Raw genomic sequence first — 24453 nt, forward strand, 5'->3', positions numbered from 1 at the left:
TCGTGGCACAATAAGTCAAATGGAATTAAATTAGTTTAAAATGTCATTGGCTGTGACATCTAGTTGGATGCATATTGTGACAATGAATCAGAGGGAGGTCAGAGTAGACTAGCTGGGATAATGTGATTGGGGAATTATGTGTATCCCACAGCATGCACACACACACACACACAAACACAGGATGCCCTCCGGCATCATCCAGCTCTGCATAATTTAGACCATAATTTAAACTCAATCATGTCGCTCCACATCCAGCCCAAGTGCTAGGCCACTGGAGGTCTGGCCCTAAAGTGGGTTGGTGGCACAGTTGTCCCCTTGGACATGCACTTAATATGAGTGGGGATGCATCTATACTAATATATGAATACATAATGTAATCATATATTACTTACTGATTTCACATAAGACTGTTTTTGGCCATAGCAGCAAGCAAAATGGCTTAAAACTACTATCAAACTTAGAACATTTCTCTCAACAGTGCATTACACAAGCCAAGGGGTATTTTTTCCCAGTTTACAAGAGCATACACAAAAAGCAATGCGTTTGTGTTCTCCTCTCCTTATATTCAGTAATGACATCAGCAAATTATCCAGTTATGTTGATTTATACTCCAGAGCAAGCCTACACATTTAGGGATATACAGTGCATTCGGGAAGTATTCAGACCCCTTGACTTTTTCCACATTTTGTTACGTTACAGCCTTATTCTAAAATGGATTAAAACATTTGGTTTTTTTGTCATCAATCTACACACAATACCCCATAATGACAAAGCAAAAACAGGTTTTAGCAAATGTATTTTTAAAAAAACGGAAATATCACATTTACATAAGTATTCAAACCCTTTCCTCAGTATTTGACTGAAGCACCTTTGGCAGCGATGACAGCCTTGACTTGGGTATGACGCTGCAAGTTTGGCACACCTGTATGTTGGGAGTTTCTCCCATTCTTCTCTGCAGATCCTCTCAAGCTCGGTCAGGTTGGATGGGGAGCGTCGCTGCACAGCTATTTTCAGGTCTCTCCAGAGATGTTCGATCGGGTTCAAGTCCGGACCCTGGCTGGGCCACTCAAGGACATTCAGAGACTTGTCCTGAAGCCACTCCTGGAGCGCTGTCAAGAGTGACCATGGGGTTCTTGGTCACCTCCCTGACCAAGACCCTTCTCCCCGTTTAGTCAGGTTGGCCGGGCGACCAGCTCTAGGAAGCGTCTTGGCGGTTCCAAACTTCTTCCATTTATTAATGATGGAGGCCACTGTGTTCTTGGGGACATTCAATGCTGCAGAAATGTTTTGGTACCCTTCCCCAGATCTGTGCCTCGACACAATCCTTTCTCGGAGTTCTACGGACAATTCCTTCAACCTCATGGCTTTGTTTTTGCTCTGACTTGCAATGTCAACTGTGGGACCTTATATAGACAGGTGTGTGCCTTTCCAAATCATGTCCAATCAATTGAATTTACCACAGGTGAGCTCCAATCAAGTTGTAGAAACATCTCAAGGATGATCAATGTAAACAGGATGCACGTGAGCTCAATTTCGAGTCTCATAGCAAAGGGTCTGAATACTTATATAAATAAGGTATCCGGTTTTTTTTTTGTAATACATTTGCAAATATGTCTAAAAACCAGTTTTCGCTTTGTCATTATAGGGTATTGTGTGTAGATTGATGAGAACACATAAAAAAAATAAAAAAAATAGAATAAGGCTGTAATGTAACAAAGTGTGGAAAAGGGGAACGGGTCTGAATACTTTCTAAATGTATTATTGCACTATTAAACAGATGAGTCCAGGGAAACAAAAGCCATGTGAAACTGCTGATGCCAAGTTCCTCCCCTTGCTCTCCAGCCTGCATTGCCCTTCTATAGAGTCAGCTAGGTCTCCATGGGGACAAGGCAGAGCGGAGTGCTCTCTCCTCTCCACAGCTGCGTCCTTCAATGGCCACTCAGACTGGGTGTTAATTACAGAAAGACCACTGTCTCACCATGCAGCAGATGGGCTTAGTCAGCAACTTCACTAGACACTTTTTGGAGGCTAAATCTCCTTTGTGAGTTCCCCGGCCCATACGGTCTGATTTGTGTTCGCCTTACACTGTAGTATACTGCCCCCTGGCATCGGAGTACAGTACTGCTAAGGAAGATATTACACTTTTTCTCAACTATGGGGAGGCTACAGTGAAGAGTCAACTGCAAACAATCTGAAAACTATCTGTCATTTAATGGCATATCGAAACTTTATAGTCAGCCATGGAAATGGAGTCATTCATTTTTTCAATATTTTATTTGTAAAGCAATAAAATTGGTCATAAAAACAAACTATTAATGCATAGTATTCCACCAGAGGCCAGAGTACAAGTTATGAAGCTAAATCTAAAGCCACATCTCTGCCATACCATGCTTGAAATCACTAAACAGAGCCAAAAAACAGTCCAACCCAATCTACCATATAAAAAATAATTATAATAATCTAATATCTTCATGCAGGGATGGGATGTATGAGTCTTGCCAGTGTGTAGTGAGTTAGGTTACAGTCACACTCCACTGTGTGATTAAGTGTTGTGGCGGTCAAGGTGACGGTGACAATGGACATGGTAACCTGGGTGATGGCTGTCATGGGAAAGGAAACCCCCATGACGATGTGGATGGCGATGGTGATAATGGTGGCGTCGTTTATGATGTCGTGGCCCCTTATCCCTGAGAAGAGATGCTTTGAGCAGCCTGGTGAACGGGAAGCTACCTTTGCCACACAGCGTCCCTGTGAAGTCGTCAAGATCCAGAGACCACACCATGGCTCCACCCAGCTCCTGACGCTGCAGCGCTCTCATCTGCAGAGGAGCAGGGGAAGGAAGGAGTTTTACACATAGCTATGATAGTTATTGGATCAAAATTAGTCAGCTGGCTAAACCTGGCATAATAACAAAAGTGTTGATTAATGTGCATTGTCCCTGTCAAATAAAGTAACAATGTAATAGAACTGTATCGGCTTGCTTGACATATAAAGATGATATATTTACATTTTATTTATATTTACATGTCATTTAGCAGACGCTCTTATCCAGAGCGACTTACTTTTTTTTTTTCATATGTTGCACAGATGCTGTATTGACCTAAACATTTACCTTCTCCCTCAGGATATGTATATATTCAAAGTTAAGCCAGTGATCATATTCATGTGCCTGGATCAGCTTCTCCCTCTTATCAAACTTCACCACCGCCCCAATTCTGAGGAACTGACACACCTATAGAGTGGGCAATAGAAACAGAACCTGGCAGAAATGTCAGCAAAGTTGGAACAAACCATAACATTTAATCAATGACAAGCCTATTGCACCAGGTATGCTATTTACCTCATAGTAAGCCATAACACGTACAGCGGTATCAGTCTCAGTATATTCCGCTGCATCCTCTTGTAGCTCTGTATCTTCCTTGTCATAATTTATCTCGTTCCCCAGGATCTGGGTTACAGGTGAGTAAGCAGGGAACCCCAGAGTCAGCTTCTGGGAAACCACTCCCTGAGAGAGCCAGTACTGCACTTGGTTCTGGGAAAACAGTACTGCATAAAGGTTAAATAGAAGGGACTAACAAACATAACATGTTCTTTGGAAATCATGAGTAGTAAAACCAGCAGACACAAACTTGATGTCCACTTAATTTCAACCAGCTCTGCCTATCAGGAATACAATTAAGTCCTTTATTTGTACTGAATAGTAGAAGTAGCGAGTGTACTTCTCTCTGAGATGTGTCCATAGCTGGATGCTTCAGGCTGAACAATGGACTGATGTGACCTGACATTCCCTCCAGTGGCCCATGGAGGTCAGCGGTCACCAAGGAGATGAAGTCAACATACCTACAGGGACAAAAGTCAGGATTACTTTCTTAGGACCATTTTTCATTACATGGAATACCAGTAAAATAATATGTGGTATGGTCTATCAACAAGTACTTCAATGAATGAAAATGTTACAAGATCATGCCGTTTGTAATGTCCCTTTGACTGTATCAGACATCAATCTAAAACTGTGCGAGGTGAGTGTCTCTCCACCATAGTCCCATACCACAGGGTGCTGTGTGTGGACTCACTGGGGAAAGGACTGTGCATCGTAGGCCTCTCTGGCATAGTCCACCAGGCCCGACACTGCTGTGGTGAGGAGCAGAGTCTCAATCCCTGAGACACGAGCCTCCTCCTGAATTCCTCCACGCAGCTCCTACGCACGCACACACTTCTCACTTTGACAACATCAAATTAAAATGCAAACATGAAGATGTCATCATAGGTCTTACCTTGAGCAGATGAGTAAATAGATGTTTTCCCCCCTGTGCTCCATTAGAAGCAGAGGGAGGTTGCCACACCACATCCAGTCCATCAAAGCCCTCCTGCCTCAGGTGTTTCAGAGCAGACTGGACAAACGTCTTCCTCGTGGTGTTGTCAGAGGACATCTTTAGGAGCCTATGGTGGAGGGATAGTTGGACGTTACTGCTTGGGTGAAAACCTTTCAATTCCAAAAGCACCTAATTATTACTGTAAGTGCGAGTGGGGTACTGACCTGGTGTCAGTAAAGTTCCATCCCCCAACAGAAAGCAGAGTTTTCAGATCTGGGTTCCTGGTGGAGGGCAGAGAAGAGATGGAATTATACAACCTGATGGTTGTGGTAGAAACACTGATCCTGACACACCTCTCTTTGAGCATGTTGATGGAGCTGCAGAGGGTCCTGTCCTCCTGTGTGAAGGGTGTGATGTGATAGTCCTGGTCCAGGTTCATGTAGGCCATGATGATATGGGTGCAGAGGAACGGGTCAGCCATGTCCAGGCTGAAAGCAGGCATGTCAGGATGGTGCTGGGTCCTGCTGTTCACATAGCACACCAGTCGGTACTCTTCCCGAGTACAAATGGCTTTAGTGACCACCAGGCCGAACCAAACAAAAACTAAATGAAAGAGAGCAATATTTCAGCAATGTGCAACTACTATCCTCTCTACAGTACAATATCTAATGTGAAGGCAAGGCTACCATTTATACCAAGGAGATTATATTTGAATAGTAGGCCTACAATGTTCCTTACCTGCTGCCACATTCATGTTGGGCCGACGACGTCCAGGGGGGAAACGTTTGTCTGACAGGGCAAGAAAGTAGGGTGGATCTAGGAAGATGATCGCTCAGGTTGTTTTGAAAAGCTGTGCCAAGAAAGACCACATTCTGTTTTTGTTACACTGATTTATATTTTACAGCTTCTAAAACCGAGCAGGAAAACACCACAACTGTACAATAAGATGGGTGTCATTTGATTATACATTGTATGCTTTAGCAACACGTTTAGTAATTGAATATTATTAATTCAATAAAAAAAATAAGTTCTAAACATTTGATTCTCTTTCAGTGTTGTGTTACATCATATTCCACTAGTGGGAGATATTAGTCCATGTTGACAACCATCCGTTATGATCATACAATTTAGAAAACTTGATATAAACATGTTGCAAAAATATTTTTAACTATAACGGAATTTGTTAGATAAAAAAAATATATATATATATATATTAAGTTCATGTTGAGCACTCTATATTGGAGTAGTTTGTTCAAATCTAGAGAAAAACGGACATTCCACAGGTGACCTAATTAGCCTAGATACCGACAGTATTGCTGTTTATTTGCGCGCGACTTTACACACCTGTCCTCCCTTGTATGGATAACACCGGTGAAGGTCTCACTTCAAATTAGGAAAATCATTACTACATATTCACCTCAAGAAGAAAAAAAATAGGCTGTGATAGTCCTAATAACCACAACATGGGCCTATTGACCGACGACTTCTTCAAAACGTCGCACCTTCTTCTGTGGATTTTATATGGCGGTTGGCAACCAACTTTAAGGTGCATTACCGCCACCAACTGGACTGGAGTGTGGACCAGAAACGGTTAAGGTCTGTGGGCTAAAAGTGCGCTCTCACAGCCCGCAATCTGCGCCCTACTGGCTAAAGCGCACGTGCCATTACCAGAGTGGGTACACTCGCTATATAACGCAACATGTTTTGTGAGAAAACCATCAGTAGAATTGAAAATGGGATGGAAACCTATTTTATTTTGTATTCGGTAGCCTACATGGGAATTTAACTGCAAAAGGTATGTTTATGTGCACTATGTCATCACGCAAATACTTTTATCTGTCGCCAATTGGATGGAAACCTAGCTATTGAGGTGAGGACATGGCCAATTTGGCCATCATATAATCACCTTTCCCAATAGTATACAAATACGCCTGTATATTTAGAGAACTAAAAAAATTAAGAAAGGATTACACGTTAAACGAATTTGATTGGATAAAATGCTAGTGTCATGAAAGGTGCAACGGTTAGGTGTGATCATTGTCTGGAGGAGATGGAGACAGTTGATCATGTTCTATTTCAGTGCCAGAAATATGGGAGGGAAAGGGATTGTTAATAATTTGAGAAGTAATAGGGTTGAAGAGCCAGGATTAAGTGAACTGCTGTGGAAATCTTCAAGGGATGTAGTATTTAAGTATTTAAGTATGTATTTCGTTTCCTTAGGGAGACGAGAATATTGGGTAGGATTTACATGATGAGATTATTATTGGCGAAAGAGCAAGATTATTATGTCACCAGAATAAGACCCTCAATATTTATTGGAAAGGAGCATCAAGCTCATCACATTGCACTTTCCCCACCCAGTGAAGTTCATCATAATGTATTTCATCTGTAGCCTAATAAACTGCATGCTTTCCCGACAAGTCATAGTGGGAGGACCACACAACATGTCATCGTGTGACTCCAAGTTTACTTTCATATGATGGTTATTATATAAATATTTGCGCATAAAAGCGTTTCCACCGACATTTCTAGCATAATTCATTTTACCGACACAAAAAATATGCCAACTTGTCTAGGGTATTTTATTTTGTCGATATGTTCTGTTTCCATTGTGCCTGTCATGACATGTTTTTATCTGACATGCACTTTACTCGCATAAAAAGGTTGGACTGAAACCTGAATAGTGAGACCAGTTGTTCAGTCACTACAGATATTTTACAGTATAGCCTATCACATGTTTATTATCATGATTTAGAGATCATCTAAGAACTATTTGTACAATACACAATAATTGAGATACAGAAATTGACTGTTTAGGCAACAACACTTTTTATTTGAAGAGTTTATTATCAACCTAAATGAATTTCAGTAACCGCTGACATATTACATTTTCCACGATCTTCATTTATTTAATACATTCTTCATACATTCAGTAGTAAAAATCCCATGTTCAAAACAGTTCCTGTGGAGAGAAAAGGATGATTAACAATTACTGTGGGTTGATACAGTTGAAGTCAGAAGTTTATATACACCATAGCCAAATATATTTAAACTCAGTTTTTCACAATCCCTGACATTTAATCCTTGTATAAATTCCCTGTCTTAGGTCAGTTTGGATCACCTCTTTATTTTAAGAATGTGAAATGTCAGAATAATAGTAGAGATAATGATTTATTTAAGCTTTTTAGTTCTTTCATTTTACATTTACATTTAAGTCATTTAGCAGACGCTCTTATCCAGAGCGACTTACAGTTAGTGAGTGCATACATGATTAGATTTTTTTATACTGGCCCCCATGGGAATCAAACCCACAACCCTGGCGTTGCGAACGCCATGCTCTACCAACTGAGCGACAACCCTGCCGGCCATTCCCTCCCCTACCCTGGACGATGCTGGGCCAATTGTGCGCCGCCCCATGGGTCTCCCGGTCGCGGCCGGCTACGACAGAGCCTGGATTCGAACCAGGATCTCTAGTGGCACAGCCTTAGACCACTGCGCCACTCGGGAGGCTTTCATCACATTCCCAGTGGGTCAGAAGTTTACATACACTCAATTAGTATTTGGTAGCATTGCCTTTAAATTGTTTAACTTGGGTCAAACGTTTTGGGTAGCCTTCCACAAGCTTCCCACAATAAGTTGGGTGAATTTTGGCCCATTCCTCCTGACAGAGCTGGTGTAACTGAGTCAGGTTTGAAGGGCTCCTTGCTCGCACACGCTTTTTCAGTTCTGCTCACACATTTTCTATAGGATTGAGGTCAGTGCTTTGTGATGGCCACTCCAATACCTTGACTTTGTTGTCCTTAAGCCATTTTGCCACAACTTTGGAAGGATGCTTGGGGTCATTGTCCATTTGGAAGACCCATTTGCGACCAAGCTTTAACTTCCTGACTGATGTCTTAAGATGTTGCTTCAATATATCCACATAATTTTCCTTCCTCAGGATGCCATCTATTTTGTGAAGTCCACCAGTCCCTCCTGCAGCAAAGCACCCCCACAGCATGATGCTGCCACCCCCGTGCTTCACGGTTGGGATGGTGTTCATCGGCTTGCAAGCAATCCCCTTTTTCCTCCAGATATAACGATGGTCATTACGGCCAAACAGTTCTATTTTTGTTTCATCAGACCAGAGGACACTTTTCCAAAAAGTACGATCTTTGTTCCCATGTGCAGTTGCAAACCGTAGTCTGTCTTTTTTAAGGCGGTTTTGGAGTAGTGGCTTCTTCCTTGCTGAGCGGCCTTTCAGGTTATGTCGATATAGGACTCGATTTACTGTGGATATAGATACTTTTGTACCTGTTTCCTCCAGCATCTTCACAAGGTCCTTTGCTGTTGTTCTGGGATTGATTTGCACTTTTGGCACTGAGTTTGAAGGTAGGCCTTGAAATACATCCACAGAAGCTTCTAAAGCAATTACATCATTTTCTGGAATTTTCCAAGCTGTTTAAAAAGCACAGTCAACTTAGTGTATGTAAACTTCTGACCCACTGGAATTGTGATACAGTGAATTATAAGTGAAATAATCTGTCTGTAAACAATTGTTGGAAAAATTACTTGTGTCATGCACAAAGTAGATGTCCTAACCGACTTGCCAAAACTATAGTTTGTTAACAAGACATTTGTGGAGTGGTTGAAAAACAAGTTTTAATGACTCCAACCTAAGTGTATGTAAACTTCCGACTTCAACTGTAGGTAACCTAACGATTAGTAAACGGGAACCATCTGTTTTACAAGTTGCTTCATCAAGATAGATTATCTACAACAATGATAAATTGTTTATTTAGTCAGTGTACCTGCTCCAGATCCCTCTCCTCATCCTCCTGAATATTGAGGAGCAGCTCCTGCCTCTCTTTCTCTGTCTGCAACCCCACAGAGAGACACACTTCAGTCAGGGAGCCTCTCCTTAACACCTAGCTAACTCAGGACTACACCCACATACGTTTATCATCTACACATTCATTTTATAATTGTATTGCTCTTTTGAACTCAACTTCTGGTTTATAACATCATCTGAACAAGTGATTACCATGGTCATTCTGGTTCCAGGAGGCTATAGAGGTAATGGGAGTGAAAATAAAGGAGAAACAGACAGACAACTTGTCTTTCTCATGACCTCTGGCGACAATAGGTTTCAAAGGGAAGTTGAAAAGTTAATATTATAGGTAGTGGTGCCAAGTTTCCCTGGACTTGTGTTGTGTGATTAGCCTGTTTACCCTAACTGCCCCAGATAAGGTGGTGGAGGGTGAAAAGAAAGGAAGCAAGTGAATGTGCAGTGTGAGTACCAGGAACACAGCTAAGAAAATTCCCACCCTAACTCATCACACTGCTCCAAATTTCCCCTTCTCCCCATCAGACTTCAGAACAGTATCTACCTATCTCTTCCTTATTTTTGTTATAATAATATAATAATAATATGCCATTTAGCAGACGCTTTTATCCAAAGTGACTTACAGTCATGCGTGCATACATTTTTTGTGTATGGGTGGTCCCGGGGATCGAACCCACTACCTTGGCGTTACAAGCGCCGTGCTCTACCAGCTGAGCTACAGAGGTTCTGTGAAGTGTTTGAGCTAGATTTTTTCCCATTGATTGGATAACTCAGAAGGAAGTGTTCCATCTTTGTCTTTGCCCAAATCGCAGACAAGACGTAGTTCATGTGTACTGGGTGTAGATGATTTACATAGAAGAATCCCCTGCCTCTTGATTTACTTTGTCATTACTCAATGAGGATCTGTGAAGTGATTCATGGTCATAATGATAAGGTGTAGGAGTAGGTGGGACCTGCCTTTTCAGAGCCTCCATTGTTTATCGACCTCTGTTGGGCACAGAGGATGGCGTCATGGACAGAGAGGAAGAGGTGACCTTGGGCGATACTGCCCTCCTCAAACACCCCTCCCTCCTCCAGCTCCTCGTACACCTGTGCTGTAAACACACACCAGAAATCAACAAAGTAATACAAGGAGCGAAACTAGGGAGTTCAGGGATTTTGCATGCCCTCTATGATACTAGGGTTTTTCTGTGAAAGACATTTAGGGACAGACATGGGCTTTTGTGGTAAGGGACTGAATTTTCCATCCAACGTGATGGAACTCAAATGACCTTAAACAACTTTTGGATCAAGAAACCCAAGGCATTGCATATATGATTCAGCAGAAGAACAGAGGCCACTTTGTAAATGAATGGTAAATTGAATGCCAACCTGCACTATTCCCTTTGATGAATCACCTCTTTATCTCAATAGGAAAAAGCGAAAAGGAGAAGGAAATTGAATATTCTAGATCCTATTATGGTCATGCTGAGATGGAATTTTAACCATTAACTATATTCTATTTAATCTTCTATGTGTCCTTAGTTTGCAGACAGTAACTCAGCTTTTTGCTCCTGCAAGTAAGATTCTGTTCCCATGACTACTATTGAAAGTCACCTGGCTGTTCGATAGGTAGCTACGTCATGAAAACTAGATCTTACCTTGAACATTGGCCAAGTAAAGCTTGATCCCCAGCAACTCATAGCTTGAGTTCATCTGTGAATGACAAACACATAACAGCACACATCAAGCCTCAACAAACTCTATGAGAGCTGCAGTGCATATCACTGTAAAAGTTCAAATGCATCCTGCACTTTCAGACTTACAGTAGTATCACTCATCATCTCACTATTCATATACTGCAGCTAGCATAATTGTAAACAAATGGCCAAGGCTTCAGCTAATGGGGATCCAAATAAAAGAAAAACAAAGAAAAACCAAATGGCTAGCTGTCTGACCTTGGTGAGTACTTTGATTCCCATGAGGTCTATGAAGCAGACCCCTGCCAGGTCCAGGATGAGGGTGTGGAAGGGCCTGGGTTGAGAGTCCAGGGTGACAGGGTAGGAACTGGGCTGTTCTGGGTCAGGAGGCTGCTCGCCCAGCTCAATGTCACTACAGTGGAAGTTGACATAGCTGGTGGGTGATGGTGGCGGGTAAGGATTGCCGTCGCAAATGCCAAAGTCATTCTGAAGCTCTAGCTGTGATATGGTCTAGACATGGGGGAGGACATAACCACAAAATAGTCAACTTAAGGTAGCTAGTTTAAACTGACTTTGGCCATTTTAATGCATGAATGCCCTTTGACCTGACGCCACTTGACCTCTGACCTCTCACCTCAGACTTCATGGTTACCAGAGAGCAGGGCTTCTTCTTCTTGGTCTTCTTGTTTTGCCCTTCTAACTCCTTCTGCTGCTTCTTCAGAAACTTCTTCCTGGCCAGGAGAAGTTTACCTGGGTCCAATCCAGTCTACACACATACACAAACACACCAGATGGGAAATGATTCTAAACATAATTGACTTTGCATGGCTGAGAGAGGGATATGGCCATCCTATAGTCATTAAAGTACCTTTTTGATGACTTTTCGTCTGAATATCTCTGCATTTGCAAAATAGAGAGGGGAGCAGTAGTTCACTATTTTCACCCCCTCTACTGATTTCACCTATAGAAATAGAAAAATGTATGCATTCCATTGGATAGATTCACATTCATAAAACCTTGCTATGAAAGAAGACAAACAAAGTAAATGGTGGATACGATGTTTTACTACCTTGCTGTAGACCTTGGGATTTTTGTAGAGATCTGTGTCCATGATCTGAGCCATCTCTGAACCATTTCGACTGTGAAGAACAAAATATAACATGTATAATATATATTTTTAACAATTCAAAAACAGATGACTATAGCAAATATGCCAGTCTGTGACTTTTACTACGCAATCAGTGTTGTTTTACTTACAACTGGGTCTGGAAAATAACCACGAGGATGGAGAAGCTAACTCCAATAGCAACTCCATAAGGCAAACTCAGGAAGAACGTGGCTAAAAATGACACAACCCACACACACTGGACAAGATACAGGGTAATTAGAGCAGTATATTTGACAGTATTTGAGTATCGTCATCAGTGCTGACACTTAATCTGTGGGTCATTTGACTCACACAGTCCAGTTTGCTCTTCTTCCAGAGGTAATATGGGTCAGAGAGTTGCAGCAGGGTGTTCTTCAGGTTGACAGCTATCAGGGCTCCCAACACAGACTACAGGAATAAATGGTGATTAACACTCAATACCTTCAACATGTTATTTGTAGATCATGAACATGTATGATAAAAGATGAAACAAAGACGTCTTTTGATTTTCAACCTTCAGTGTTACTGTACGTCAGTGATTCTCAACCAGGGGGTCTAGGACCACTGGGGGGGGGCCTCAGAGAGCTTTCAGGGGGTCCCTGATTTGAAAGCGCTTCAGTGGGCCCCGGAATGGAAAAGGTTGAGAACACCTGCTGTACGTCACTGTTTTTATCTTTTTTGAAAGCATTGAAATTAAGGTCCTCACCTTTGGTAGTGGTTTGAGGAAAGCCCCCAAGGCCAACATGGTGACCATGACCACCAGCATCACACACAGACTGGCAAACTGTGAAGGGGAAAGAAGAGGAGAGATTGTTTATTGAGACAAGATGACAATATTACATACTAACTGTTGTGTACTGAACAGAGCTCTGATGAAACTTGGTACATTATGTTAGTCAGTCAATCAACCAGAAAGTAAATTAACAAGTGAATGATTATTAAGTGAATTGTTAAGCATAAAAGTAAGAGGTATGTTCAATGAATACTGTGTTGTCTTGTGCCGTGCAAAGTTTCTACATGGCCCTGCTTCAACGCTCCCTGTGTCTGACCTGTGATTTTCCCCCAGCATTGTCTACTGCCAGGGTGACAGACAGAGCACAGCAGATCACATGGATCTTGAAGAAAGATCCCAGGAAATTACTGCAGCCCAGAGCCAACATCTCCTGCACAGAAACACACACTCCTATCAGTGTTTATAGTACACTATGATGAGTAATAGAGACTATATCAGAAAGCTTAGACATAGGGATTTGATGGCATTACATAAAAAATGGAACAACATGGGGTTTCCATCTCATATGTAAAAAAAGAAAAGAAAAAAAAGACAATAATGTAGATTTTCTTCCTTTCCCCTCATGCTTGTCCCCTATTCGTACCTGATTGGGATCCACATCGTAGCCATGCTTTGCTGCCAGTGTCCTGCCCATAGCCAGGTTGATCACATAGCCCACGATAGCCAGGGAGAAGGCTGTGCTCAGCATGTCATCCCACTGAATCACTGTTGGGAGGATCGGAGCAGGAAATCTAAAAGAAGAGGTTGGGATCACAGAACCTACTGTGTAAGGATAGACTGTAAAACAGCCATAATAGCAAACCATAACAGTAAACCTTTCTGGTAATGTTCTGTGTCCCTTACCCTAGGGGAATTTCCCCCACTATGTTCATGTGATACTTCTCAGGCAGGTCCAGGGGACCTGATATAGCTGTGGCCACCACCACCTGTGCAAAGGGAAGTTCTGGTTTAATCATTTATATTAGTCTTACAACTCCATAGCATAGCAAAGCATAGCATAGCATAAGAGGAACAGACTAGTCTCCTCCATTACTCACAACAATGATCTCCATGGGGATGGGGAAAGGCAGCTTGTGGCGGTAGCGTGCACTCAGCTCCTTCACTGTTATGAGAACCACACTACTGACCAGAGCAAAGACCAGCGAGGCTATGTTGGTGTCAGGCAGGCCATAAAAAATATCTTTAAGAGTCTGGGACAAAAAGGGACATAATTTTGCCAACCTTTAGAAACTTTAGAGAGGGGGATCATGGTTAGTGTAAGTAGTAATGTAGTTCTGCATGCAGATAAGAGACTTACATATATGGTGGCAAGTGGTCCACTGTAGGGAGGTACTTTAATACCAAAGATGTACTTCAGTACAGAGATGAGGATCTGTAGTCCTGCAGCCGTCATGAAGCCCCTGACGAACGACTCAGACAGGTAGATGGCCACGAAACCAAACTGCATTAGGCCCAGGCCCATCTGCTCAGATAGAATTTGTGTACCAGGTCATTTACATTTATTAAGACAGTATTATTTTCACGATACCACACTAAGGTAACATATTGTATTAACACTGTACAATGATGAACTAAGCCTCTACGTGGCCTTCAGGCCGTACCTGGATGATGGCAGTAAGGCAGGCCAGCGTTCCAGAGATGCCCAGGCGAACCTCATTCATCCTGTCCTCATCCACTACTGTAGCATTGAGGGTGGCATTGAAGTGGCTGAAGTCAGACTCAGGGGCCAGACTCAGACACACCATTCCCACCATGATACTGAGCACGGCAAAAGTACCTGGACATAGAGATCACTCAATCACATCACAGTTTAAGGATCTAAAGTCTTTCATCTAAAGTCTTCAAATATCTTTGTAGATTTACAGTACATGTACAGTACCTGGGACCATTTGGTGAGCAGTGCCCATGAAGAAGTAGGGGATGAGGGGAAAGAAGGAGGAGTAGAGGCCATTGACAGGCGGTAGGTTAGCCAGCAGAGCAAACGCCATGCCTGCACAGAACATGACTCATGAATTGAATAAATCAACCATAATCAAGGGAAATATTAACTCTGATAATAAATTGTAATGTTAAAAACATCACTATGAAACTATTCTGCTTCCAACTCTCATCTGAGATTATATTTAGCAGGACAACAGCTCAAATGATGAAACAACAGAGGGAGGAGACTGACAAACCCTGAGGAACCTGAATGGTGCCTGCGCTGACCCCGCTAATGACATCACACAGCAGGTTCTCCTTCACCTTGTACTTGGGCAGCCAGCTCAGGATAGGCAGGTGTCTGAACAGCAAGGACTTGAGTCGAGACCCAGAGCACCTAATAATGTGCATCAGCATGCAAGTCTGGTTAGAACAGTCACCCTATGGCCTCATCGCTGTCTCCTCTTTATTTGGTATAGTACTAGCCCAGATCTCTCAAGGGGAACATCCTGGATTAAAATTTAAATGTCTTAATGAAAGTACTAAAGTTTTGTCAGATGAACTTCATTGACTCATGAAATGAGATAAACACTTGTGGGCTTTTGATAGTTAGCAGAATGTAAATACTGTACCTGAAGCATTTCTTCACTTTCTCTCCTATGGGGAAGGTCCGTTTCTTCTTGTCAAACTCCCCATCAAAGTCTGGGAGGGAGTAGGCTGGCCTGTTGATCACATAGCGTGGGCGCTCTTGTTGCATGGCTTCAGCCAATCAGAGGATAGTTAGACAGCCCAAGAATTGATGCTAGTATCCATGCAGCTGCATTGAGGTGTGAATGAGAGATTCAATTGCATTGATAAAATTACATTATAACATTGGTCAAAGGTTAGTCTGGTCCAGATCTGTTTGGGCTCTTGCCAACGCCATGGCTGTTATTGTCAAGCTAAACATGACTTTGGTGTGACAATTCCATAAGGAGTTGGCAAGATAGTTAGAAGAAACAGACTGGTACCCTTCCCTGGCTACTCAAATGACACTCACACAGCAGAAACTCGTTTCAGGTGGCTTAGTTGTTGGCATCCATATACAAGGGAGGTCTATGAATATCAAGCAACTATAATACATAGGAGGTGGTGGTTAGAAATGTGTACGGTTGAATTAAGCACCCTTATTTCCTGAGTATAAACCTCTCCTGTTCTGCTGGGTTCCTAATCTAACCTTGAGAGAAGTAGGCAGGTCCAGTGCCATTGTGTCGGAACAGAGCTAGATAACCAATCTTACAAACTAGAGGCACGTGGTCAGTCACACAACAGCCCCTCTCACACTACAAAGACCATGGTAATACTGAAATAATACTGTACTGAAACATTGGTTGAATAAATACATTTTACAGACCATAAAGATTAGATTTTTCAGTAATGCAAGTGAAAAGAATAGAGATAAAGAACTTATATTTTGAGATCAGAAAGATCTTATGTCATGCATGTGTGCCAGAGTCAGAATACAAATGTTATATCAGAGAGCCTCCAGTAAGACAATAGACCACCAAGTGTCTTACATTTGACATGAGGTGACCTGCAACATACTAAGCATATTTCAAAATCAAACATAAGGCAGAGTAAAGTGACCAACAAATCGTAAACAAAGCAAGTATGCTGCACTGTACCGTACCGTCGGAGTGAACCATCTGATGTCACTGGTTTGAGTTCACACCCCAGAAAGGTTCATCATTTGTTTTATACTGCCGCTGTGCTGACACCTTCTCCATGGGAGGAGCCATACATGGCAAACCATGTCCTAGCTTAATTTAGAGGGAAAGTCATAGGCATCATGTTTAGTTGAAATAGTTAATTGTGGAAGTACAATATGATTATGGAAATTATTATTTAAATCAAGGATCTGTCTAAATAATAATATCATACAATCACAGTTCAACATTTATTAACAGACAATGTACAACCAAAATACATCTTGTGAATACAAAAACTCTTATCATGCAAATCGAAACAATTGTTTATTTAAAATATTGATCTCCCTCTCACCAACAGCCTCTCTCTCTCGCTCATACAAAAACACACCGTTCACACATTTGCAGACATTTCTATACAAATAGCGAAGGAGAACAGGTTTTAAATCAAGACCAACTTGTATAAGGTTGACATTCTGTTTAAATACATTCAATATTTAATATGATAAAAACAAAGCAAAAAAAAGTGCTGATCAAAATGAATATAAGGAAGAAAACATATGAAGATAGAAACAGAGAAAAAGAGTTCCATACACCAGTGTATTAGTTTGCGTCATATCTATCCTCACGCTCTATGGCATTTTTTCTTTAAAAACAGATGGCAGCATTGGAAGTGCAAATCCAATGGAATTAATAACATAATTTAAAGTGCATTATTATGTATTACATCAAACATGTATGTGTGTTGTTTCCTAAAAGAGAATAACAAATATTCAAAAACATATGACAAGCCATCACCCAGACAGAGATAGCAATGACTGGCCAAATAAGCCTGCTCCCCCTAGTGGCGGAAGGAGAAACAGCAGATAGATCACGTAACACAATGACAACCTTTTTCCATGGGTGTATTTGATACTTCCTCATTAGACATGACATTGGATCAATACATTTCAACCTGAAACTTAAAATACAATTATTAAAAACGGTGGCTTTTTAGAAAGCTTCGACCCAAATCCTCAGAGACAAACCCCCACAGCCTACATGACCCAGTCTTGATCCCTAAGCCGCTCTACAAATAGCCTTGTGCAAATCCTTGCTTAGAAACATAAGCCACTGCTGCCTGCCATTACAGATAAGCAGTAGTTCCCCATCAGAAGGAGTTTTTCCAAGTGAATATAGGGCTACTCACTGGGGACCGAGTGGCGCAGCGGTCTTAGGCAGTGCTGGAGGTGTCACTACAGACCCGGGTTCGATCCCGGGCTGTATCACAATCGGCCGTGATTGGGAGTCCCATAGGGCGGCGCACAATTGGCCCAGCGTCGTCCGGGATAGGAGAGGGTTTGGCCGGGGTAGGCCATCATTGTAAATAAGAATTTGTTCTTAACTTGCCTGGTTAAATAAAGGTTTTTAAAAAAAGAGCTGTTACTGTATGTATAGTAGTGGGGGTTGACAACAATTTAGTGCTTGTCCGGAGTGTGTAACTATGTCGACCAAAAGTTCAAAGAACTCTTATGCAGCCATCCCAGCTTCTCCGAGCTCTCTTTCGTTGAAACCTATTTTTGAACAACTCTTCTGCAACTGGCTGGTTCCCCAAACCCTGCTCTGCAAAACTCCTACCCAGTGTATGGCGGGTAAAATGGAGGGTGATCAGAAGTCACTGAGGATACTGATGTCTGCAAACTCCTGGCGGTACCTGTGGGAGTACAGGGCCAGGAGGAAGGCCCATTTGAGAGTGAGGAAGCTCCAGACACAGGACAGGTACAGGCTCGTTGGGTCAGTGGGCGCTGCAGGACGGGAGAGAATATACAATTTGTCAAACGTTTTCAGAATATCTCTACAATGTTAATAAGCTGTTATTTATATATGGGGGATTGGAAGTGATGCAGACAATTACATTGATGGAAGTTACAATCTATCTGCAATATTAAAGCTGATCTACCCCCAAAAAATTAAAATAATGTAAGAAATAAAATACGTATTTACTAGTTGATATATAGTTTATAAATCTGTAATCAATAGTTATATATCAGATAAGAGAATATGAGACAGAAAGACTCACATTGCTTCTGTGTGATGGCAAGGGTGAGGAAAGTAGCGAAGGCCACCACAGCCAGTATGGAGAAGAGACCCCCAACGAAGATGAAGAACTTGAGTCCCTTCAGCCATGTGCGCCAGTAGTCCTGCAGGTACATAATGTGGGTGACAAGGGCCCAGAGCGCCAGCACTCCTGTTGGGTGACAGAAACATGTGGAATACTTGATCATACTCTCCAGAAAGGCAGGCATACTGTGAAACATCATGACTGAACTAGGACATAGTGACAGTGTGCTTAGTTAGGGAGCGTCACAGAAAAAGCCATTGGTGAACCAGATGTGAGGGGTCCTTGCGCTAATTAAAGGTTGTGATGCTAAATGTGATGCAAACAGTCAGCCTATTCAATTCACACCTCTAAGCATTAATTCAAAAGTTGTAAGTAATGGTCTCAGTTCATCAAGGTATTAGGCTAGATCAGGGATGGGCAACTTTGATGGGGATGGGGGCCACAAAAAATCTGAACTCATCATGAGGGGCCGATCTACACCCCAAATTGCGAGCAAAACATTTGTGACCCCCTCGACAGCGGAGATTACAAAAATTACATTTTAGAGTTAATTTCGTACAATTCTACACATTTTGCCATGGGGTGTAGAGAAAATGTTGCCGTTTTAAAGAGTTTGCTTGCTATTCTATACATTTTGCCATGGGGCGGAGATGTACATGAGCTGTTTTACAGCTAATTTCCTGCAATTCTACACATTTTGCCATACGCTGAAGAGAAATGTTTGCAGTTTTTAATATTATATCTGAGTTAGACTGACTAACAAAATCAATGGGACTTACATAAGAAGAAAACTGCTGATGCACAACCAAATTTAGAAATCGCACCTTGTGTATTCTACTATTCTAACTCGAAACAGTAAGTTGAGACCCCGACTGAGTTCCTAATAAAAAATTAAATATATTTTTGTTAAAATTGATCCAAGGGCCTTCAAAAAAGTGCTATTTGTCCATCCCTGTGCTAGAGCTTTAAGCCTTTTTTTTGCTACAGTAACAACAAAGTATTACACAAAAACAACATTTCACAGAAACCATGAGAAATATCAAACAGGCTCTGAGTGATTTGCATGCACTGACATACTAGTGGAGGACATTGACAATGTTATTCAACATTGTGGTGAAATGCCCATTAAATGATGAAAAATGTATGCACTCACTAACTGTAAGTCACTCTGGATAAGAGCGTCTGCTAAATGACTAAAATGTAAATGTAAATTGTATCTAGGCCTAGGCCTACAAGTCTCTGGGTGGTCCTCTGTAGCTCAGCTGGTAAAGCACGGCGCTTGTAATGCCAGGGTAGTGGGTTCAATCCCCGGGACCACCCATACACAAAAATGTATGCATGCATGACTGTAAATCGCTTTGGATAAAAGCGTCTGCTAAATGGCATATAAATATTATTATAAGTCTGTCATGTGTGTGTTGTGAACAACATTAGCAACAACAGTGGAGATGTCGGCTCGACTTCAAATTAAAAGTCCCCAATTGAAACATGCAAACTGATAAAAACTGTGGGATCATGCCACAATTGGACTAGATAATGCTAAACAATGTTGGCATGTCGTTATATAAATTAAACAAATTAAAATAATTAGTTAATTTGACACGAAACAGTAAAGTCAGTTGAAATCGTACAGTGGATGTATTAGACTTCAGAATTGCATTGGGGGCATACTTATATGCACTGTACAGCCTTACTTATCTTGGGTCCATGAAATGGGGTATCAGCCTACTCAGTGACACCCACAGATCACAATTCTGAAGAGTTTACACAAATATTAGCGGTGTATCTTATTGTGTAACTTTCGTCATCTGTGGGTTTTACAGAGTAGGCTGATACCTCATTTCATGGACCCATGATCCATAAGTAGCCCAAGGCTGTACAGAGCAGCTAACTAAGTATGCCCCCAATGCAATTCTGAAATCTAATATATCCACAGTGCAATTTCAACAGATGTATTTTTTCAAATTTAGTAATTTTTGTCTTTTGTTGAATTTCTATAACAACATTGTTTAGCATTATCTAGTCAAATTGTGGCTCATTCCACTATTCTTATCCGTTTGTATCAGTTTCAATCAATTACTTATATATATATACACACTAGATGACTGTGTTGAAGCCACTGTTCCTCCATCTTGGCACTGCCCCACTGTTGTAAAATATATTTTGGAAGCTATAGAAATGCATTTATTAATGCCTACATTCATTTTTGCAATGTTTATTTTATTAGAGACACCTTAACGCATACTTTTACATTATATTATGTGTTACACATAAAAATAAATATAAAAACATTTTCCTTCAAGTATAATTTTTAGAGATTACTAATGTTACTATCTCCACTACAACAACAAAAATACTTAAAATACATGCAATTTTGTCCTTGAAACATTTAATTGAAATACTGCAGAATTTCATTCATTCCTGCATTTAATTGAAATACTGCAGAATTTCATTCATTCCTGCAGAGGACTTTTCCTAAGGCCCTTCCTATTCGGGATCCTTGGGACGTCCCTACCCCATTGAAGTTTACATATAAAATGGCTATGTTAGGGTTTAGGGTAGGGACGTCCCAAGGATTCCAGATAGAAATATGGTTTCAATGGGAAACTTTTATTTTGGAGGCAAACCCCCGATTCCACGATTGTTACTCAAGCTAATGTTGTTAACGACACACTGGTATGTCCGTCATGCTATGTTGATACTGTACCTGACAATCCGCCCATTGCCGCCGTCCACTGTTGTTTGTATGCTATGTTCCAGACCAAAAAAGCTGAAAATCCAACCAGCATACCAAAGGTAGCATATCCTATACTGATGTATGTTCTACTGTTCCCCATTAGCACAGATAAAACTATATCTTTAGGTTGAAAAGTAAACAAATAAATAGACTATATAGACGGTCAATAAAAAGGCATAAAACGTAGCCTGACAGATTTAGACAAACACAGCTCACATAGTACAGTAATTACGCAACAGCAGTCCTGGCTGGCTGGCTGCTGTATCCTGAATTCACACGAACTGGCTATAAAACAACTGATTTCAACTACATCGAATGAACCATCGCGAATTGATACAATCGAATTGGTTATCGAGCGAATACAACACTCGCTACAAGTATGTAAATTACACTCCACCGACAACACAGGAGCCTACAGTGGCAACAAAATAACAATTTATCCCATCTGCCCAGGAAGCTTCATCTTCTTCGTTGGGGTTTTACAGCGGACTATCTCCAAAAAGTTGAATTGCTGCCACCTACTGTGCGGGATAAACATAAAAAGATGCCAAAAGACAAAATTATGTGGATAAGAACATTCTCAGTGGTGGGAAAAGTACCCAATTGTTATACTTGAGTAAAAGTAAAGATACCTAATTACAAAATGTCTCAATTAAAGAGTTGGTTTTAAATGTACTTAAGTATCAAAAGTTAATGTAATTGCTAAAAGGCAGAACACGCCCCCATTCACATTGACAGGGCTGTAGTTGAGCGGGTCGAGAGTTTCAAGTTCCTTGGTGTCCACATCACCAACAAACTAACATGGTCCAAACACACCAAGACAGTCGTGAAGAGGGGAACGACAGCTCCTTTTCCCCCTCAGGAGACTGAAAAGATTTGGCATGGGTCCTCAGATCCTCAAAAAGTTATACAGCTGCACCATCGAGAGCATCCTTACCGGTTGCATCACCTCCTGGTATGTCAACTGCTCGGCATCCTACCGTAAGGCGCTACAGAGGGTAGTGCGTACGGCCCAGTACATCACTGGGGCCAAGCTTCCTGCCATCCAGGACCTATATACCAGGCGGAGTCAGAGGAAGGCCAAACAAATTGTCAAAGACTCCAGTCACCCAAGTCATAGACTGTTTTCTCTGCTACCCGCACGGCAAGCAGTACCGGAGCGCCAAGATTAGGTCCAAAAGGCTCCTTAACAGCTTCTACCCCCAAGCCATAATACTGCTAAACAATTAATAAAATGGCCACCCGGACTATTTACATTGACCCCCCATACCTACATGTACAAATTACCTTGACTAACCTGTACCTCTGCTCATTGACTCGGTACCGGTACCCCCTGTATATAGCCTCGTTATTGTTAATTTATTGTGTTACTTTTTATTTAATTTTTTACTTTAGTTTATTTAGTAAATATTTTCTTAACTCCTTTTCTTGAACTGCATTGTTGGTTAAGGGCTTGTAAGTAAGCATTTCACGGTAAGGTCTACACCTGTTGTATTCGGCACATATGACAAATACAATTTGATTTGATTTGAAAGTATCAAAAGTAAATTCTATAAATAATTTCAAATTCCTTACATTCAGCAAACCAGACAGCACGATTTTCTTGTTTTCATTTTTTTTATGGATAGCCAGGGGCACGTTCTAACACTCAGACATCATCTACAAACAAAGCCTTTGTGTTTGTGAGTCCGCCAGATCAGAGGCAGTAGGGGTGACCACATGTTCTCTTGGTAAGTGCGTGAATTTGACAATTTTCCTGTCCTGCTAAGCATTCAAAATGTAACGAGTACTTTTGGGGTATCATGGAAAATGATTGGGAGTAAAAAGTACATATTTTCTTTAGGAATGTAATGAAGTAAAAGTAAAAGTTGTCCAAAAAAAATGTCATTCATATTTTTCAGAGGGTGCTGCACCCCTACTTCCCATGGCTATGCTCAGACACACAATTAATCAGAACAAGTCCACTCCTGGTCACTCTGATTGAACTTTTCCAAACATATGATTCACCCTCTTCGGGACCCCAAACGGATCTCTCAGATAAACATTCTTATCAAAAAAATCACAACCCAACAAGAAACAAATCCTTGTCTGATAAACACTTATCATCTCTTCAATTATCGACACTTTTTTTATTTTTCATTCCATTCTTCGACACTGCTGTTGTCCATTCATCTTCTCCAACTCCACTCGACACACTTCTTGTTTCAAACTCGGCATCCACTTCCGCCATGAATCCACCTTGGGCCCCAGGAATCTTCTTCTTCTTCTATGGTATTATGGCAGTCCGCAAACATTAGTCCGAGATGCATGCCTGTTAGGGTTGGGGTGAGGTGTGACCCAGGTGCGGTGCAGGATATACAGTAGGCAGTAGGCAGAGATGGTGAAACAAGGATCTTTACTGGTGGTCCCGAAGCTAAAAATACAAAACAACGGACATATCACGATAAAAGAAAGGCGGAGCAAATAAGTCTCCAAAAACCGTCTGACAGCCAAAATACTAAATACTACCTAAGACTGAAACAAATAACGAAACAGGGAGAACACTTCTCAAGTACCTGTACATAGATCTCCGATCAGACACTGAGTAGTACTGCTGGACATAGGGAAACTAGCAGAGAAAACTGAGCAAGGGAACACAGGGACGTGAGGGCAAAAATACACAGGTGAACCGATAGACACAGGTGACACCAATAGGATGATGATTAGTCCCGACTGTGAGTGAGGAGGTGCCTAAGGTTATCGGAGGATGACACCTAGTGGGTCGCTCCGGAACTGCAACCCCCTCCTGTAACACATGCCGGCACCTACTGTACGGGTGGTAAACTATAGAAACAAATAACTATTGTAGGAAAGGGGGTAAAAAACGACATCATACAAAATATAAAAATAGACAAATAATTTTTTTTTTTAATCTCACTCCCACTCCACAATTGCAGCATTTAACCTCTCCACTAGCATTGAATACTCTTCCCGTCTGCATACACTTGACACAGGACCAAATCTTTTGCATTGATGGCACTTAAGGGGTTTGTGCACGAAGGCTCTTACAGGGTATCTCACATAGCCCAACTTGACATGAAAAGGGAGAGACCCTTCATCAAAGAACAACAGTATGGATTAAGTGAATTTCTTCACTCCATCTACCATACGGGTCAGTCGACGTGCACCAACCACTCCACCTACATCCTCAGGTACTACATCTGCATGCACTTTATGCACTACCCCAGAGATGAAGATCCATACATTAAACATT

At 41.5% G+C, this 24453-nt stretch overlaps 3 protein-coding genes across 6 annotated transcripts; all 3 read right to left on the reverse strand.

The window, feature by feature from the left end:
* Window positions 1-2306: 2306 nt before the first annotated feature.
* Window positions 2307-5811, reverse strand: LOC121546723 (acidic mammalian chitinase). 4 transcript variants are annotated; one of them, XM_041857960.1, is made up of 10 exons: window positions 5731-5811; window positions 5052-5163; window positions 4667-4916; window positions 4538-4594; window positions 4275-4440; window positions 4074-4198; window positions 3720-3840; window positions 3341-3532; window positions 3113-3232; window positions 2307-2818 (listed from the first exon to the last, which is right to left on the reverse strand). In XM_041857960.1, exons 2-10 carry the CDS (start codon window positions 5065-5067, stop codon window positions 2543-2545), a joined length of 1323 nt encoding a protein of 440 aa, XP_041713894.1. In that variant the 5' UTR covers window positions 5068-5163; window positions 5731-5811; the 3' UTR covers window positions 2307-2542. The 4 variants fall into 4 exon arrangements, with proteins under 4 accessions (XP_041713894.1, XP_041713896.1, XP_041713895.1 ...); XM_041857962.1 differs by having other exon boundaries at window positions 3341-3448; window positions 5658-5805; XM_041857961.1 differs by having other exon boundaries at window positions 3113-3223; window positions 5658-5805.
* A 1361-nt stretch (window positions 5812-7172) lies between these two features.
* LOC121546722 (solute carrier family 26 member 9-like) lies at window positions 7173-16486 on the reverse strand. Its single transcript, XM_041857957.1, has 21 exons — window positions 16347-16486; window positions 15310-15494; window positions 14935-15074; window positions 14637-14747; window positions 14359-14534; window positions 14055-14219; window positions 13795-13947; window positions 13601-13683; window positions 13341-13488; window positions 13014-13127; window positions 12671-12748; window positions 12277-12372; window positions 12075-12181; window positions 11887-11956; window positions 11686-11778; window positions 11452-11583; window positions 11076-11327; window positions 10779-10833; window positions 10096-10232; window positions 9104-9169; window positions 7173-7275 (listed from the first exon to the last, which is right to left on the reverse strand). The coding sequence occupies exons 2-21, from the start codon at window positions 15432-15434 to the stop codon at window positions 7264-7266; spliced, it is 2313 nt and encodes a 770-aa protein (XP_041713891.1). The 5' UTR covers window positions 15435-15494; window positions 16347-16486; the 3' UTR covers window positions 7173-7263.
* A 1288-nt stretch (window positions 16487-17774) lies between these two features.
* LOC121545736 (heme transporter hrg1-B) lies at window positions 17775-21658 on the reverse strand. The gene is made up of 3 exons (XM_041856523.1): window positions 21171-21658; window positions 18422-18589; window positions 17775-18146 (listed from the first exon to the last, which is right to left on the reverse strand). The coding sequence occupies exons 1-3, from the start codon at window positions 21298-21300 to the stop codon at window positions 18010-18012; spliced, it is 435 nt and encodes a 144-aa protein (XP_041712457.1). The 5' UTR covers window positions 21301-21658; the 3' UTR covers window positions 17775-18009.
* Window positions 21659-24453: the final 2795 nt, after the last annotated feature.

This window comes from Coregonus clupeaformis, chromosome 30 (assembly GCF_020615455.1).
Source record: "Coregonus clupeaformis isolate EN_2021a chromosome 30, ASM2061545v1, whole genome shotgun sequence".
In the NCBI taxonomy this organism is placed as follows: domain Eukaryota; kingdom Metazoa; phylum Chordata; class Actinopteri; order Salmoniformes; family Salmonidae; genus Coregonus; species Coregonus clupeaformis.

Bases quoted from the DNA above. Each gene is read 5' to 3' on its own strand.
- LOC121546722 (XM_041857957.1), bottom strand. From the start codon at position 15,434: ATGCAACAAGAGCGCCCACGCTATGTGATCAACAGGCCAGCCTACTCC. The intron at 13,948-14,054 runs GTAAGTCTCTTA...TTTTTGTCCCAG, and splicing joins GACCACTTGCCACCATATAT to ACTCTTAAAGATATTTTTTA. The intron at 11,779-11,886 runs GTAGTAAAACAT...CTATTTCTATAG, and splicing joins ATCCCAAGGTCTACAGCAAG to GTGAAATCAGTAGAGGGGGT.
- LOC121545736 (XM_041856523.1), bottom strand. From the start codon at position 21,300: ATGGGGAACAGTAGAACATACATCAGTATAGGATATGCTACCTTTGGT. The intron at 18,590-21,170 runs GTACAGTATCAA...GTCACCCAACAG, and splicing joins GGCAATGGGCGGATTGTCAG to GAGTGCTGGCGCTCTGGGCC. The intron at 18,147-18,421 runs GTGAGTCTTTCT...CCCGTCCTGCAG, and splicing joins TGCCATCACACAGAAGCAAT to CGCCCACTGACCCAACGAGC.
- LOC121546723 (XM_041857960.1), bottom strand. The intron at 4,595-4,666 runs GTGTGTCAGGAT...GCCCTCCACCAG, and splicing joins ATCAACATGCTCAAAGAGAG to GAACCCAGATCTGAAAACTC. The intron at 4,441-4,537 runs GTCAGTACCCCA...CCTCCACCATAG, and splicing joins TGGAACTTTACTGACACCAG to GCTCCTAAAGATGTCCTCTG.